The following is an 18388-nucleotide window of genomic DNA, read 5'->3' as shown; positions in this document are numbered from 1 at the left end:
CATTCGCATACCATGGTTTATATAGGGCACAGAGTGGGTGGGTACAGGCTGGCCTAGGGGCGTGGTGATTGGCTCATGTGTTACCTAGGAGGTGTTTCCGTCTATGGCGGCATGTTGTTACAATTTCGCTGCGCTTGTTGAGGGATGACAGGTCTGGACGGTAAATAATAAACAGTTTCTCTTTCAAGCATAGGTTGCATCTTTTATTACCACTATTGTAAGGTGTGCTGGATGCAAGAATTTGCCATGTTATTGAATATTCAACATTATTGTCTTTGAGGTCCCAAATGTGTTTGCTGAGTTCTGTGGTATTTCGCAGGTTTTTGTTCCTGAAAGAAGCCTTGTGATTGTTCCATCTGGTTTTGAATTCACCCTCGGTTAATCCTACATATGTGTCGGATGTGTTAATGTCCTTGCGTATTACCTTAGATTGGTAGACAACTGATGTTTGTAAGCACCCCCCGTTGAGGGGGCAATCAGGTTTCTTTCGACAGTTACATGCTTTGTTGGTTTTGGAGTCGCTCTGACTGGGGGTCGACGGCTCATTTGCAATTGTTTTGTTGTGGTTTGAGATGATTTGTCGTATATTGTTCATGCAGCTGTAGCTCAATTTAATGTTGTTCTTGTTGAATACTTTTCTTAGGTTGTTGTCTTTGGGAAAGTGTTTGTCAATCAGATTGAGGAATTTGTGTCCAATGTTCGTTGAGACGTTTTTGCTGTATGGGGGGTTGTACCAGATGATGTCGTTTCGTTTTCTGTTCTTTTTTGGCTGGTTTCCTGGCGTGGGTTCATAGGTGAGGGTGAAATTGTATCCGCTTTCATCAAGGGCTTTTTGGTACGGGGGGGTTGCTTGGTCAAATTCAGCTTTGCTAGATGACAGCATCGATAGCCTTTTATTGATTCCGGTAGGTATTCTTTTCGTGGTGGTGGGTGGGTGGTTGCTGTCATGGTGCACGTATTGGAGTGTTGTGTTGGGTTTCGTGAATAGTTGGTAGCTGTTATTTCTCAGGTTGAAAGTGACGTCAAGGAAGTTGACGGTTTGCTTGTTGGCTTCAATCGTGTTCCGTAGGCCGTTCTCTTTGAAAATTTGGCATATGCACTTCTTGGTATTCTCACTATATATATATATATATATATATATATGCAATAATTTATACAACTTATTTTTTTGTGATTGAGTGATTGGAGCACATACATTCATGAATGTTTTCATGAAAAAACTTTCATGAAGTTTGGTTCTTCTGGCAAGCTTCTGCTTGAATGTTTGACCACTCCTCTTGACAAAACTGGTAGCAGTTCAGCTAAATGTGTTGCTTTTCTGACATGGACTTGTTTCTTCAGCATTGTCCACACGTTTAAGTCAGGACTTTGGGAAGGCCACTCTAAAACCTTCATTCTAGCCTGATTTAGCCATTCCTTTACCACTTTTGAGGTATGTTTGGGGTCATTGTCCTGTTGGAACACCCAACTGCGCCCAAGACCCAACCTCCGGGCTGATGATTTTAGCTTGTCCTGAAGAATTTGGAAGTAATCCTCCTTTTTCATTGTCCCATTTACTCTCTGTAAAGCAGCAGTTCCATTGGCAGCAAAACAGGCCCAGAGCATAATACTACCACCACCATGCTTGACGGTAGGCATGGTGTAGTATTCTGGCCAAACAGCTCCATTTTTGTTTCATCTGACCACAGAACTTTCCTCCAGAAGGTCTTATCTTTGTCCATGTGATGTCACATGAAACACAAATTGAGCTGTTTGTTTTACAAGTCTATGCAAACTTTTGCATGTAGTCGGCTTTAAACCCCCGAGCCAAATTTAAGCCCAATGCGGTCAAATCACCCTGTTATGTTGTTTGATAAATGTTAAGGAAGGTCACCACATGTCATTGACGCTTACAAAAACTAAAATTAGAGTTGCCGATAAATGCTTTAAAATGTAATATCGGAAATTATCGGTATCGGTTTGAAAATGATCGGTATCGGTTTCAAAAAGTAAAATGGTATGACTTTTTAAAACGCCGCTGTGAACACAAAGAAGTACAGAGCGCCAATAAACCTTAAAGGCACTGCCTTTGGGTATCGGCCCAGTCACTTAATATCTACGGCTTTTCACACCCACACAAGTGAATGCAAAGGCATACTTGGTCAACAGCCATACAGGTCACACTGAGGGTGGCCGTATAAACAACTTTAACACTGTTACAAATATGTGCCACACTGTGAACCCAGACCAAACAAGAATGACAAATCAAATCAAATCAACTTTATTTATAAAGCACATTTAAAATTTACCACAGGGGTAGCCAAAGTGCGGTACAATGGACAGGTTAAAAGATAAAACGAGTACCGAGCAAACACAACACAACACAAACAGAACACGATAAAAAAATAAAAATAGAATAAATAAAAACATAAAAACAGGTTCACAGCAGGTGTATTATGGGGCGCCATTGCAGGATGGATATCACTCAGTGTTAAAAGCCACGGAATAAAAGTATGTTTTTAAGAGAGATTTAAAAACAGGAAGAGAGGAGGCTTGTCTAACACTCAGAGGTAGGTCGTTCCAGAGCTTGGGAGCAGCAGCGGCGAAAGCTCTGTCACCTCTAAGCTTCAGCCTTGTGTCAGGGACCGTCAACAGCAGCTGATCGGCTGATCTTATGGTATCGGGTGGGGCAGTAAGGCTGAAGGAGGTCGGAGAGATAGGTTGGGCGCGAGGTTGTTTAGACATTTAAAAACAAATAAAAGGAGTTTAACATTGATTCGATAACGCACAGGGAGCCAGTGGAGGGACGCTAAAAACAAACGTGACACGACAGACACATTTCGGGAGAACATCCGCACCGTAACACAACATAAACACAACAGAACAAATACCCAGAAGCCCTTGCAGCACTAACTCTTCCGAGACGCTACAATATACACCCCCTGCTACCCGCTACCCCTTACCTGGAACCCCCGCTCCCCCCAACCCCGCCCACCTCAACCTCCTCATGCTCTCTCAGGGAGAGCATGTCCCAAATTCCAAGCTGCTGTTTTGAGGCATGTTAAAAAAATATAATGCACTTTGTGACTTCAATAATAATTAAAGCTGCAAGCAGCATTGGTCGGGCCCGCGTATTTGGCAGGTGCTAGTCCTAAGTGTCCCAATACTTTTGTGTACTTTTAGTCTGAAGTGTCCCAAGACTTTTGTCTAGTGTACCTACCTTGTCTGCATTGTGTGGGCACGCTGGTGCTTCCTGCTTTTCAGCAGCCATCTTAAAAAAACAGCAGCGCAGCGGGTCTTTGAAGGGTCATAAAATCAAAACCGGAGCAGGTATTAAAACGCTGTTCTGTTATTTTATACACAAGGGTTTAATCTCTCTCCTGTGTTAGTTTGAAGCCGAAACGACAAACGCGCTCAGAGGAGATAGTTTTTGAAGGAAGGTGACCGGTTTTTACAAAAAATTTGTTTTGAAGGGGGAATAGCAAACTTCCTGTTGATTTTTGCTGGGGGTTGTCAATTTATGAAATGTAGGTCTAAGTGAGACCTACGTAGAGGTTTTTGTTTCATGTCTCTCCGACCTTCCCAGGGAGAGTTACAGACAGTTTTGTCAGTTTTTTCATCCGAGGAGCAGTTTTTTGTGCGTTTCATTAAAAAATTGCGCTAGAGCACAATTTTGAGATTTGGGGTTAGGTTTTTTTATTAGATCACAATTTTTGCCAGTCCTGATGTGTGTGTTCAGTTCGGTGAGTTTTGAAGCATGTTAAGGGGGTCAAATTACAGCTCAAAGAGGCAAAAGTGACTGTTTTTAGTACTTTTTTGTCTTGAAGGGGGAATTGCCAACTTCCTGTTGATTTTTGCCCGAGAATATACTATTATGAAATCTAGGTCTAAGTCACACCTACATAAAGGTTTTTGTTTCATGTCTCTCCGACCTTCCTAGTGGGAGTTACAGGCAGTCTAGTTTTTTTTTTTTTCGTAGGGGGCGCTAGAGCGCAATTTTGAGTTTTGTGGATCGTTTTTTTTTTTAAAAAGGTAATTTTCGCAGGTCCTGATGTGTGGGTCAAATGTGGTGAGTTTTGAAGCATGTTAAGTGGGTCAAATTACAGTTTAAAGTGGCGGCGGAAGAATAAAGAAAAAAGAATAATAAAACCTTACAAATTCAATAGGTCCTTATGTCCCATTGCATAAGGACTCCCTTTGGGAGTCCTTATGCAATGGGCCATGCGGGCCCTAAATATGGCAGTGCCATGTTGGCATTTTTTTTCCATAACTTGAGTTGATTTATTTTGGAAAACCTTGTTACATTGTTTAATGCATCACAACAAAATTAGGCATAATAATGTGTTAATTCCACGACTGTATATATCGGTTTCGGTTGATATCGGAATCGGTAATTAAGAGTTGGACAATATCGGAATATCGGCAAAAAAAATCCATTATTGGACATCTCTAACTAAAATATTCACAGGCAAAACCAACAGAGAGTTGACTGAAAGTTTCTCATGTTTGACCTGTAATGATAATGATTCATGTTTGTGTGGAACTGAATTATTTCCAGATTCCTGAGCTGTTGCTTGCAAAGACAACGAGCCATAAAGGGGAGAAGAATGAAGCCAAAAAGGGCGCAAGTATAAAAAGTACCTGAACTTATTCTAATATTTACTGTAATGATCTTTTTTTCTGGTTGAGTTTGGGCTGTTAGCAATGGTCATTGTGTTTATTAACTCAGGGGTCTCAAACTATGTTAAGGTCCTGCTACTTACCTTCATAGTTAGGTGTAATTGTGCTGGTTAATTAGTTAGTTAGTTGTGGTTAATAGTGAAATATATTAAGGCAATCTTGAGTCCCACTGAGAAGAACAATAACGTATAAATAAAGCCATTCAAATCCGAATCATGATTCTTATTCATCCCGGTTTAAAATGACATATTTAGGTTGAATCCATGCAGCCCAAAGGAGCGTTTCTAACCTATAAACTGTTTTATTATATGTCAGGTTCAAACACCTACTAGACAAGACAAGAAGCAAGGAATCAAACAGAGACAGGATTCAATTTAGCTCATGAGGAGAGCGCGTGGAGCTGCACCCTCGTACAGTGTCGTCCCACGCTCTGAGGAAAGAGTTTCCACGCCTCCTCCTTTATTTGGGCCTTTTTTTGATTACATAGCTGCAGCTGTTTTTTAGGGGAGAGGGGGTCATAAACATCTGCTGCACTCGGTCATAAACAGATTCTTATTAATCCCGATTTAAAATGACATATTTAGGTTGAATCCATGCAGCCCAAAGGAGCGTTTCTAACCTATAAACTGTTTTATTATATGTCAGGTTCAAACACCTACTAGACAAGACAAGAAGCAAGGAATCAAACAGAGACAGGATTCAATTTAGCTCATGAGGAGAGCGCGTGGAGCTGCACCCTCGCACAGTGTCGTCCCACGCTCTGACGAAAGAGTCTCCACGCCTCCTCCTTTATTTGGGCCTTTTTTTGATTACATAGCTGCAGCTGTTTTTTAGGGGAGAGGGGGTCATAAACATCTGCTGCACTCGGTCATAAACAGATTCTTATTAATCCCGATTTAAAATGACATATTTAGGTTGAATCCATGCAGCCCAAAGGAGCGTTTCTAACCTATAAACTGTTTTATTATATGTCAGGTTCAAACACCTACTAGACAAGACAAGAAGCAAGGAATCAAACAGAGACAGGATTCAATTTAGCTCATGAGGAGAGCGCGCGGAGCTGCACCCTCGCACAGTGTCGTCCCACGCTCTGACGAAAGAGTCTCCACGCCTCCTCCTTTATTTGGGCCTTTTTTTGATTACATAGCTGCAGCTGTTTTTTAGGGGAGAGGGGGTCATAAACATCTGCTGCACTCGGTCATAAACAGTTCAAAGAAAAGTTGTCTGGAGCGCATACTTGCCAACCTTGAGGCCTCCGATTTCGGGAGGTGAGGGGAGGGGGGTGGGGGGTGGGCGTGGTCGGGGTGGGAGGCGGCGTGGTTGGGGGCGTGGCTAAAAGGGGAGGAGTATATTTACAGCTAGAATTCACCAAGTCAAGTATTTCATATATATATATATGTATGTATATATATATATATATATATATATATATATATATATATGTATGTGTGGGAAAAAAAAATCACAAGACTATTTCATCTCTACAGGCCTGTTTCATGAGGGGGGGTTCCCTCAATCATCAGGAGATTTTAATGGGAGCATTCGCATTCCATGGTTTATATAGGGCACAGAGTGGGTGGGTACAGGCTGGCGTAGGGGCGTGGTGATTGGCTCATGTGTTACCTAGGAGGTGTTTCCGTCTGTGGCGGCATGCTGTTACAATTTCGCTGCGCTTGTTGAGGGATGACAGGTCTGGACGGTAAATAATAAACAGTTTCTCTTTCATGCATAGGTTGCATCTTTTATTACCACTATTGTAAGGTGTGCTGGATGCAAGAATTTGCCATGTTATTGAATATTCAACATTATTGTCTTTGAGGTCCCAAATGGGTTTGCTGAGTTCTGTGGTATTCCGCAGGTTTTGGTTCCTGAAAGAAGCCTTGTGATTGTTCCATCTGGTTTTAAACTCTCCCTCGGTTAATCCTACATATGTGTCGGATGTGTTAATGTCCTTGCGTGTTACCTTAGATTGGTAGACAACTGATGTTTGTAAGCACCCCCCGTTGAGAGGGCAATCAGGTTTCTTGCGGCAGTTGCAGCCTTTGTTGGTTTTGGGGTCGCTCTGTCCGGGGGCCGACGGCTCATTTGCAATTGTTTTGTTGTGGTTTGAGATGATTTGTCGTATATTGTTCATACAGCTGTAGCTCAATTTAATGTTGTTCTTGTTGAATACTTTTCTTAGGCTGTTGCTTTTGGGGAAGTGTTTGTCAATCAGATTGAGGAATTTGTGGCCAATGTTAGTTGAGACGTTTTTGCTGTATGGGGGTTGTACCAGATGATGTTGTTTCGTTTTCTGTTCTTTTTTGGTTGGTTTCCAGGCGTGGGTTCATAGGTGAGGGTGAAATTGTCTGTTTATTATATATTGTCCAGACCTATCATCCCTCAACAAGCGCAGCGAAATTGTATCAGCATGCCGCCACAGACGGAAACACCTCCTAGGTAACACATGAGCCAATCACCACGCCCCTACGCCAGCCTGTACCTACCCACTCTGTGCCCTATATAAACCATGGTATGTGAATGCTTCCATTAAAATCTCCTGATGATTGAGGGAACCCCTCATGAAACAGGCCTGTAGAGATGAAGTAGTCTTGTGATTTTTTTTCCCACACATACATATATATATATATATATATATATATATATATATACATATATATATATATATATATATATATATATATATATATATATATATATATATATATGTATATATATGTATACATATACATATATATATATATATATATATATATATATATATATATATATATATATATATATACATACATACATATATATATACAAGAAATACTTGACTTTCAGTGAATTCTAGCTATAAATATATATTTATTTTATTATATATATATATATATATATATATATATATATATAAAATAAATACTTGAATTTCAGTGTTCATTTATTTACACATATACACACACATAACACTCATCTACTCATTGTTGAATTGTCCATCCTTGTTCTATTCTCTGTCACTATTTTTCTAACCATGCTGATGATGCATTGCTGTGTGGCACGCACAAAAGTGCTTTCATCAAATGCACTAGATGGCAGTATTGTCCTGTTTAAGAGTGTCACAACATTGCTGTTTACGGCAGACAAACTGCTTTATGGTAGACGTGACTGCTGTTGTTGTGTGTTGTTACCGCGCTGGGAGGACGTTAATGAAACTGCCTAACAATAAACCCACATAAGAAACCAAGAACTCGCCCTCCATCATTCTACAGTTATAACGTGATTGGGCAGGTATGCTGGTTATATTGTGGGTTAGCGGACTCAGGTCCTCATGGACCTGAGTCCGCCTGAATTTCGGGAGATTTTCGGGAGAAAATTTGTCCCGGGAGGTTTTCGGGAGAGGCGCTGAATTTCGGGAGTCTCCCGGAAAATCCGGGAGGGTTGGCACAAGTATGCTGGAGCGGTGTCAGGTTTGCCCCCTCTCTGCTTTGTAGACCTCGGGTCATGACAATCCGGGAGGGTTGGCAAGTATGGATTAAATGTGAGGTGAATATCCCCAGCCTGGACTCTTCTTCTGTGGTAAATTGAGTTTGAGACCCCAGATGGAGCTTGTGAGTCAAACCTCATTTTTAGACTTCAATGTTTGGTCATTTCTTTTGAGTATCATAATGGTCCGATTCCTCACAAACCCTTCATCTATGATGTAGTATCCCTCAAATGCAAAGTATGAGTGATTTGTTTGTGTTTTTTTATGGAGCCAAAAGCAACGTGGCAGGTTCTGGACAGGAAGAGGTGGGTCTTCTGTTCCTGACGGTCCACGAGTCATGTCGGGAAGACGGTGCCACACCCAGCCAGTACTTGGCCTTCCTGCACCTCTACGGCGCCATCTTCGGCCGCAAGCAGACGCAGCTGACCACCAGGCAGCAGCATCTGCAGGTACGCTTCACCTTGCCACTGCCAGCGCTCCTTCTTGGAGCGTAGAACATCCCGAGTAACCTCGTATCCCCAGGCCGGCGTGTCCAAGCTGAACGAAGCCAAGGCATTGGTTGACGAGCTGAAGAGGCGGGCCGCGGAGCAGAGCATGCTGCTGAAGTCCAAACAACAGGAGGCTGATTCCGCCCTGCAGGAAATCACCAACTCTATGCAGGTATGTGATTGGACTGGGTTGGTATCGTCGCCCACGCTCGTGTCCTCTATCGTCCTCTGCAACTGTATCATGTTCCCTCAGACGCAGATACACTGTATCTTGCATCCCATCTGTTGTCTTTTTATCTAATATTCCACAATAAATAATAATAATAATAGATTTTATTTGTAAAAAGCACTTTACATTGAGTTAACAACCTCAAAGTGCTACAGCAGGGGTGCTCACACCTTTTCTGCGGGCGAGCTACTTTTCAATTGATCAAGTCGTGGGGATCTACCTCATTCATATATATCATTTATATTTACTTATTTATGAAATATATGTTTTTGTTAACAAGTTAAAGGTGTTTAATGATAATGCAAGCATGTTTAACACATATAGTTAATATTGTTAAAAAATTAAAGGTGTTTAATGGTAATACAAGTATGTTTAATACATATAGTTAATATTGTTAACAAGTAAAAGGTGTTTAAAGATAATGAAAGCATGTTTAACACATCTAGTTAATATTGTTAAAAAATTAAAGGTGTTTAATGATAATACAAGCATGTTTAACACATATAGTTAATATTGTTAATAAGTTAAAGGTGTTTAAAGATAATACAAGCATGTTTAACACATATAGTTAATATTGTTAACAAGTTAAAGGTGTTTAAAGATAATACAAGCATGTTTAACACATATTGTTAATAAGTTAAAAGTGTTTAAAGATAATACAAGCATGTTTAACACAAATAGTTAATATTGTTAACAACTTAAAGGTGTTGAAAGATAATACAAGCATGTTTAACACATATAGTTAATATTGTTAACAAGTTAAAGGTGTTTAAAGATAATACAAGCATGTTTAACACATAGTTAATATTGTTAAAAAATTAAAGGTGTTTAATGATAATACAAGCATGTTTAACACAAATAGTTAATATTGTTAACAACTTAAAGGTGTTTAAAGATAATGAAAGCATGTTTAACACATATAGTTAATATTGTTAATAAGTTAAAGGTGTTTAAAGATAATACAAGCATGTTTAATACATATAGTTAATATTGTTAACAAGTTAAAGGTGTTAAAGATAATACAAGCATGTTTAACACATAGTTAATATTGTTAAAAAATTAAAGGTGTTTAATGATAATACAAGCATGTTTAACACATATAGTTAATATTGTTAACAAGTTAAAGGTGTTTAATGATAATACAAGCATGTTTAACACATAGTTAATATTGTTAAAAAATTAAAGGTGTTTAATGATAATACAAGTATGTTTAATACATATAGTTAATATTGTTAATAAGTTAAAGGTGTTTAAAGATAATACAAGCATGTTTAACACATAGAGGTTAATATTGTTAAAAAATTAAAGGTGTTTAATGATAATACAAGTATGTTTAATACATATAGTTAATATTGTTAACAAGTTAAAGGTGTTTAATGATAATACAAGCATGTTTAACACATATAGTTAATATTGTTTATAAGTTAAAAGTGTTTAAAGATAATACAAGCATGTTTAACACATATAGTTAATATTGTTAACAAGTTAAAGGTGTTTAAAGATAATACAAGCATGTTTAATACATATAGATAATATTGTTAACAAGTTAAAGGTGTTTAAAGATAATACAAGCATGTTTAACACAGTTAATATTGTTAAAAAATTAAAGGTGTTTAATGATAATACAAGTATGTTTAATACATATAGTTAATATTGTTAACAAGTAAAAGGTGTTTAAAGATAATGAAAGCATGTTTAACACATATAGTTAATATTGTTAAAAAATTAAAGGTGTTTAATGGTAATACAAGCATGTTTAATACATATAGTTAATATTGTTAACAAGTTAAAGGTGTTTAAAGATAATACAAGCATGTTTAACACAAATAGTTAATATTGTTAACAACTTAAAGGTGTTTAAAGATAATACAAGCATGTTTAACACATAGTTAATATTGTTAACAAGTTAAAGGTGTTTAAAGACAATACAAGCATGTTTAACACATATAGTTAATATTGTTAATAAGTTAAAGGTGTTTAAAGATAATACAAGCATGTTTAACACATAGTTAATATTGTTAAAAAATTAAGTGTTTAATGATAATACAAGCATGTTTAACACATATAGTTAATATTGTTAACAAGTAAAAGGTGTTTAAAGATAATGAAAGCATGTTTAACACATATAGTTAATATTGTTAAAAAATTAAAGGTGTTTAATGGTAATACAAGCATGTTTAATACATATAGTTAATATTGTTAACAAGTTAAAGGTGTTTAATGATAATACAAGCATGTTTAACACATATAGTTAATATTGTTAATAAGTTAAAGGTGTTTAAAGATAATACAAGCATGTTTAACACATATAGTTAATATTGTTAACAAAGATAATACAAGCATGTTTAATACATATAGTTAATATTGTTAACAAGTAAAAGGTGTTTAAAGATAATGAAAGCATGTTTAACACATATAGTTAATATTTATTAAAAAAATAAAGGTGTTTAATGGTAATACAAGCATGTTTAATACATATAGTTAATATTGTTAACAAGTTAAAGGTGTTTAAAGATAATACAAGCATGTTTAACACAAATAGTTAATATTGTTAACAACTTAAAGGTGTTTAAAGATAATACAAGCATGTTTAACACATATAGTTAATATTGTTAACAAGTTAAAGGTGTTTAAAGATAATACAAGCATGTTTAACACAAATAGTTAATATTGTTAACAACTTAAAGGTGTTTAAAGATAATACAAGCATGTTTAACACATATAGTTAATATTGTTAACAAGTAAAAGGTGTTTAAAGATAATGAAAGCATGTTTAACACATATAGTTAATATTGTTAAAAAATTAAAGGTGTTTAATGGTAATACAAGTATGTTTAACACATATAGTTAATATTGTTAAAAAATTAAAGGTGTTTAATGGTAATACAAGCATGTTTAATACATATAGTTAATATTGTTAACAAGTAAAAGGTGTTTAAAGATAATGCAAGCATGTTTAACACAGATAGTTAATATTGTTAAAAAATTAAAGGTGTTTAATGGTAATACAAGCATGTTTAATACATATAGTTAATATTGTTAAAAAATTAAAGGTGTTTAATGGTAATACAAGCATGTTTAACACAAATAGTTAATATTGTTAACAACTTAAAGGTGTTTAAAGATAATACAAGCATGTTTAACACATATAGTTAATATTGTTAACAAGTTAAAGGTGTTTAAAGATAATACAAGCATGTTTAACACAAATAGTTAATATTGTTAACAACTTAAATGTGTTTAAAGATAATACAAGCATGTTTAACACATATAGTTAATATTGTTAACAAGTTAAAGGTGTTTAAAGATAATACAAGCATGTTTAACACATATAGTTAATATTGTTAAAAAACTAAAGGTGTTTAAAGGTAATACAAGCATATTTAATACATATAGTTAATATTGTTAACAAGTAAAAGGTGTTTAAAGATAATGAAAGCATGTTTAACACATATAGTTAATATTGTTAAAAAATTAAAGGTGTTTAATGATAATACAAGCATGTTTAACACATATAGTTAATATTGTTAATACATTAAAGGTGTTTAATGATAATACAAGTATGTTTAATACATATAGTTAATATTGTTAACAAGTAAAAGGTGTTTAAAGATAATGAAAGCATGTTTAACACATAGTTAATATTGTTAAAAAATTAAAGGTGTTTAAAGATAATACAAGCATGTTTAACACATAGTTAATGTTGTTAATAAGTTAAAGGTGTTTAAAGATATTACAAGCATGTTTAACACAAATAGTTAATATTGTTAACAACTTAAAGGTGTTTAAAGATAATACAAGCATGTTTAACACATATAGTTAATATTGTTAACAAGTTAAAGGTGTTTAAAGATAATACAAGCATGTTTAACACAAATAGTTAATATTGTTAACAACTTAAAGGTGTTTAAAGATAATACAAGCATGTTTAACACATATAGTTAATATTGTTAACAAGTTAAAGGTGTTTAAAGATAATACAAGCATGTTTAACACATATAGTTAATATTGTTAAAAAACTAAAGGTGTTTAAAGGTAATACAAGCATATTTAATACATATAGTTAATATTGTTAACAAGTAAAAGGTGTTTAAAGATAATGAAAGCATGTTTAACACATATAGTTAATATTGTTAAAAAATTAAAGGTGTTTAATGATAATACAAGCATGTTTAACACATATAGTTAATATTGTTAATACATTAAAGGTGTTTAATGATAATACAAGTATGTTTAATACATATAGTTAATATTGTTAACAAGTAAAAGGTGTTTAAAGATAATGAAAGCATGTTTAACACATAGTTAATATTGTTAAAAAATTAAAGGTGTTTAAAGATAATACAAGCATGTTTAACACATATAGTTAATGTTGTTAATAAGTTAAAGGTGTTTAAAGATATTACAAGCATGTTTAACACAAATAGTTAATATTGTTAACAACTTAAAGGTGTTTAAAGATAATACAAGCATGTTTAACACATATAGTTAATATTGTTAACAAGTAAAAGGTGTTTAAAGATAATGAAAGCATGTTTAACACATATAGTTAATATTGTTAAAAAATTAAAGGTGTTTAATGGTAATACAAGCATGTTTAATACATATAGTTAATATTGTTAACAAGTAAAAGGTGTTTAAAGATAATGAAAGCATGTTTAACACATATAGTTAATATTGTTAAAAAATTAAAGGTGTTTAATGGTAATACAAGCATGTTTAATACATATAGTTAATATTGTTAACAAGTTAAAGGTGTTTAATGATAATACAAGCATGTTTAACACAGTTAATATTGTTAAAAAATTAAAGGTGTTTAATGATAATACAAGCATGTTTAACACATATAGTTAATATTGTTAAAAAATTAAAGTTGTTTAATGATAATACAAGCATGTTTAACACATATAGTTAATATTGTTAATAAGTTAAAGGTGTTTAAAGATAATACAAGCATGTTTAACACATATAGTTAATATTGTTAACAACTTAAAGGTGTTTAAAGATAATACAAGCATGTTTAACACATATAGTTAATATTGTTAAAAAATTAAAGGTGTTTAATGGTAATACAAGCATGTTTAATACATATAGTTAATATTGTTAACAAGTTAAAGGTGTTTAAAGATAATACAAGCATGTTTAACACATATAGATTCCTTTCTTTCATGAAGACAAGAATATAAGTTGGTGTATTACCTGATTGTGATGACTTGCATTGATTGTAATCAGACAGTGGTGCTGATAATGTCCGCATTTTCGAATGGAGGAGAAAAAAAGTCCTCCTTTCTGTCCAATACCACAGGAAAGTGGTTGGTTTTTGGCATCTTATTTGTCCAGCTTCCGTACTCCTTTGTATACACTTTACAAGAAATACATTGTCGGCAAACTCCGTAGCTTGCTAGCTTGTGCACGCCAGCTTTCTGAGACTCTTGTTTTGGTAGCGCAACTGTGCAGTCGGTCTTTGGAGTTTTGACGACAGGTACGGCGCCAGAGTCTGTTGAAATAAAGTGTTTCTCGCCTTCCAGTCGGTCATTTTAATGAGCTGGCAGCAGCCAGCGTCATCTCAGAAGACCCTCGGGTGCCGTGAATGTCAATCAAGTGACGAAAGTGACGTCATAGTGAAGATTTATCATCGCTCATTTTTAGGACTATTTTTTTAATGCCTGGCTGGTGATCGACTGACACACCCTCCGAGATCGACCGGTAGCTCGCGATCGACTTAATGAGCACCCCTGCAGTGTATTATTATTATTTATTTATTTTTAATTAAAAGATAATAAAAAATAAATAAAAATAAAGACTAGAAAAGCCAAATAGCTAAAACTAGTATGCATATATTTACAATTTTTTTTAATTTAAAGTAGGGTTTTTAAGCCTTTTTTAAATGCATCCACAGTCTGTGGTGCCCTCAGGTGATTAGGGAGAGCGTTCCACAAACTGGGAGCGGCGGAGCAGAAAGCCCGGTCTCTCATTGTTCGTAGCTTTGTCCTCGGAGGTTGGAGGAGGTTGGAGGAGGTGTCGTGTGGAGTTTTGGGGGTGAGCAGTTCTTTGAGGTAGAGGGGGGCATTTCCATGGAGGCACTGGTGAGTTAGTAGGGAGACTTTGAATTCAACCCTGAGTGGAACTGGAAGCCAGTGAAGGGATTTGAGAGTTGGTGTGATATGGTCATATTTCCACACTCTCATCATAAAACGGAATAATTGGAATGGCATTATTCATAGAAACGCTACAGACGGTTTTACATCCGGTTCAAAGCAATAAAACGAGAAGTAAATTTTCAACCCGCCACACCCGCAGTGAGCGAACTCGTCCAAAAGATGGCGCCATAGCACAAACAATAACACACCTTTTCAGTGTCTCTGCTTGGGTGTGACGAATGCTATTGAACACAAAGCATTATGGCCGTTAGCGAAGAAGAAATCCATAAATCGGTCGCACCGCTTTATCAGCCTCAGGGTTCAAAGCAAAGGAAAATAGTAGCGTAATTTATGTTAGTCAAATAATAGAGTGATTAAATGCATACTTGCCAACCTTGAGACCTCCGATTTCGGGAGGTGTGGGGGGGGGGGGGGTTGGGGGCGGGGCGTGTTTGGGGGCGTGGTTAAGAGGGGAGGAGTATATTTACAGCTAGAATTCACTAAGTCATATATATATATATATATATATATATATATATATATATATATATATATATATATATATATACATACATATTAGAGATGCGCGGTTTGCGGACACAACCGCGGAGTCCGCGGATTATCCGCGGATCGGGCGGATGAAATTAAAAAAAATAAGATTTTATCCGCTCGCGGGTCGGGCGGATTAATTCGATTTTTATTTTTATTTTTAATTTTTTTTTTGCGGGTGGCAGTTAAACCAATTGGGAAATATATATACATAGTTAAATGTTGTTACCCACATACGAAAAAATGAATGAAAAACTTTTACGGAGCGGAGAAGGGACGCCTCGCCGGGGTCCGGGACCGAGGCCCCTTCCCCCGAGAGGGTCCCACCGGGAGCCGTAGCTGAGGCGATCCGCGAGAAGGGCCCGACGCACGTCCAGGGTCACCACCGCGCCCACCGCACCGACACCCCGCCTCGTCCGCTTTCGCCGCGGCCGGCGTCACGCGCAGCAGGTAAGCAGGGGGCTCGTAACATGGGTCACTCCGCGCGCTCCGCCCGCGCAGCTTACCTGCCCGCCACCCCTGTTGCCGGGGGCGCGTAACAGGGGTCACTGCGCGCGCAGTGCGCTCACGAAAGGGGTGGGGCTCACCCTGGTTGATATAGAGAGCAGGACGGTGGCCATGGAAGTCGGAACCCGCTAAGGAGTGTGTAACAACCCACCTGCCGAATCAACTAGCCCTGAAAATGGATGGCGCTGGAGCGTCGGGCCCATACCCGGCCGTCGCCGGCAGCGAGACGCGCTTGGAGGTGCGCTCAGCGCGGCTCCCATATGATTGCGCACTGGTGTGCGTCTGGGTCGTGACAGCGTGCTGCATTGGATCAGTCTCCTTTCTTTAACAGGCAAAAGCTTTATAACCTCACCATACCTGCCAACTTTTGAAATCAGAAAAACCTAGTAGCCAGGGTCCAAGGGCCGCAGGCCCCGGTAGGTCCAGGACAAAGTCCTGGTGGGGGGTTCCTTCGCCCCCCGACGCAAAATGATTATTAGCATTCAGACAGGTTAAAATGTTGCTAAAACCATCACTTTTCTATCAGTCACAGTGACTTTTCAAAACAAAAATATTACAGCAAAAATCATATGGGTTGATTGACATGTTTATTCTGTAAGCTAACTTCAATAGTTTGAAATTATTTTGACAGTTAATGCCAGTTATCCTGTCAACCTTTCACAAGACTTCAATTTGTTAATTGAAAGTATAAATAGTATAAACACTTTTAACAGTATGTCGTGCTGTGAAATACAGCCGACAGGATTGCGCACCAAACACGAAGCAAGGCAAAAGTGCATGCATGGTGCAGGAGAACAAAGGACTTCTTTCATTTAAGGTTTGTGATAAACCATCAAACTCATTCGTTAAAAGGACTCTATAGTAATATAAAGCGAATTTTTCTGGACATTATCATGCAAGAAAAGTTTATTTTTGGGATCGCGATCACCGCGTAATGATTTTTAAAGGTTGCATTACATTATTAACTGTCCCATGTGATCAGCCAGTGCGATTGGAAGTCCATGCTCAATTATTGCCTCCGTAAATAAAACTTCGGCATTTATCACATCCAAAGAATCTGTTTGGGCGACGAAAAACGTTGAAAGTTTTCCACTTGTATCGCTAGCAACGGCATTAGACTTGTGTTTTTTTGTCCCAACGTGGTCTTTTACATCGCTAATTCCTCCGTGTCCGATCGAAAAATTTTGTCTGCACAAGGTGCAATTCGCGTAGTTTTCACCCTTTTTTTTTTATTTTTTATTAATATTAGATATATAACAACGGGCGGATGGCGGGCGGGTGCAGTTCTGATCAAACGTTACATCGGGTGGATGGCGGATGGTTGACGACTTTCTGACGCGGTTGCGGATGAAATAAATTGCCTATCCGCGCATCTCTAATACATATATATATTCAAGAAATACTTGACTTTCAGTGAATTCTAGCTATAAATATATATTTATTTTATTATATATATATATATATATATATATATATATATATATATATATATATATATATATATATATAAAATAAATATGGTCATATTTCCGCACTCTCATCATAAAAAATGTTTGTTTCTATCTAGCTAGAATCTATACAAGATTGCTAATATTGGATATTTTAGATGCGGTACGATCAATATCAGATCGGCACACCCGAGGGAAAGAATGAATAATGGATGCTTGTTGTTGCCTCTCCAGAATGCCAGTGACCAGAAGGCCGAGATGGAGAAGATCAAAGCGAGGATATCTGAAGAAGTGTCCAAGATTGAAGAGCGAAAGGCCAAAATTGACGATGAACTGAAGGAAGTGAAGGTAATATTCATGTTTTTGGATTTGTGCTTGTAGAAATATCCATCTCCTTCACATATATGGACATATTTGTTTAGCCTTTGGTGGATGAGGCCAAGCATGCGGTGGGAAACATCAGGCCTGAAGCTCTGTCTGAGATCCGTTCACTGCGCATGCCGCCTGATGTCATCAGGGACATCCTGGAGGGGGTCCTCCGACTGATGGGCACCTTCGACACCTCCTGGGTCAGCATGAAAAGGTGAGCTCAGGTGGAGGTGCGAGGAAGGTCCTCCAACATGTCATGAAGATGGCTCGTAGAAGAGTCAAGCAGACAGATTTCAATTTTGCTAATGAGGAGAAACGCATGGGGCTGCACACTCAGTTACAGTCTCCCACCACGCTCTAAACACAGCCCCCGCGCTCCCCCATTTTATTCAGGAGTTCCCTAGTTAACATCACTGAGGCTGCTTCTAAAGGGAGGGGTATGCAAGCAGCCCCAGTAGACACAATACGTGATTATTCAGAATGGAAATGTGCTGAGCCTCGTAATTACTGCTTTTTCTGCGTTGAGGTACTCG

The 18388-nt window shown here is 37.0% G+C and overlaps 1 protein-coding gene across 1 annotated transcript in view; it reads left to right on the top strand.

The window, feature by feature from the left end:
* Window positions 1-18388, top strand: part of dync2h1 (dynein cytoplasmic 2 heavy chain 1) — a 437107-nt gene that overhangs the window by 289513 nt on the left and 129206 nt on the right. The window contains exons 57-61 of the mRNA XM_061925863.1: window positions 4538-4616; window positions 8396-8574; window positions 8648-8785; window positions 17721-17834; window positions 17909-18069. Of these exons, the coding sequence (XP_061781847.1) occupies window positions 4538-4616; window positions 8396-8574; window positions 8648-8785; window positions 17721-17834; window positions 17909-18069 (671 nt within the window). The remainder of the gene's footprint in view (window positions 1-4537; window positions 4617-8395; window positions 8575-8647; window positions 8786-17720; window positions 17835-17908; window positions 18070-18388) is intronic.

This window comes from Nerophis lumbriciformis, linkage group LG30, assembly GCF_033978685.3.
Source record: "Nerophis lumbriciformis linkage group LG30, RoL_Nlum_v2.1, whole genome shotgun sequence".
NCBI classification, from domain to species: Eukaryota; Metazoa; Chordata; class Actinopteri; order Syngnathiformes; family Syngnathidae; genus Nerophis; species Nerophis lumbriciformis.
Note: the sequence above shows the minus strand (reverse complement) of the source record. Positions and strands in the feature narration are given on the sequence as shown.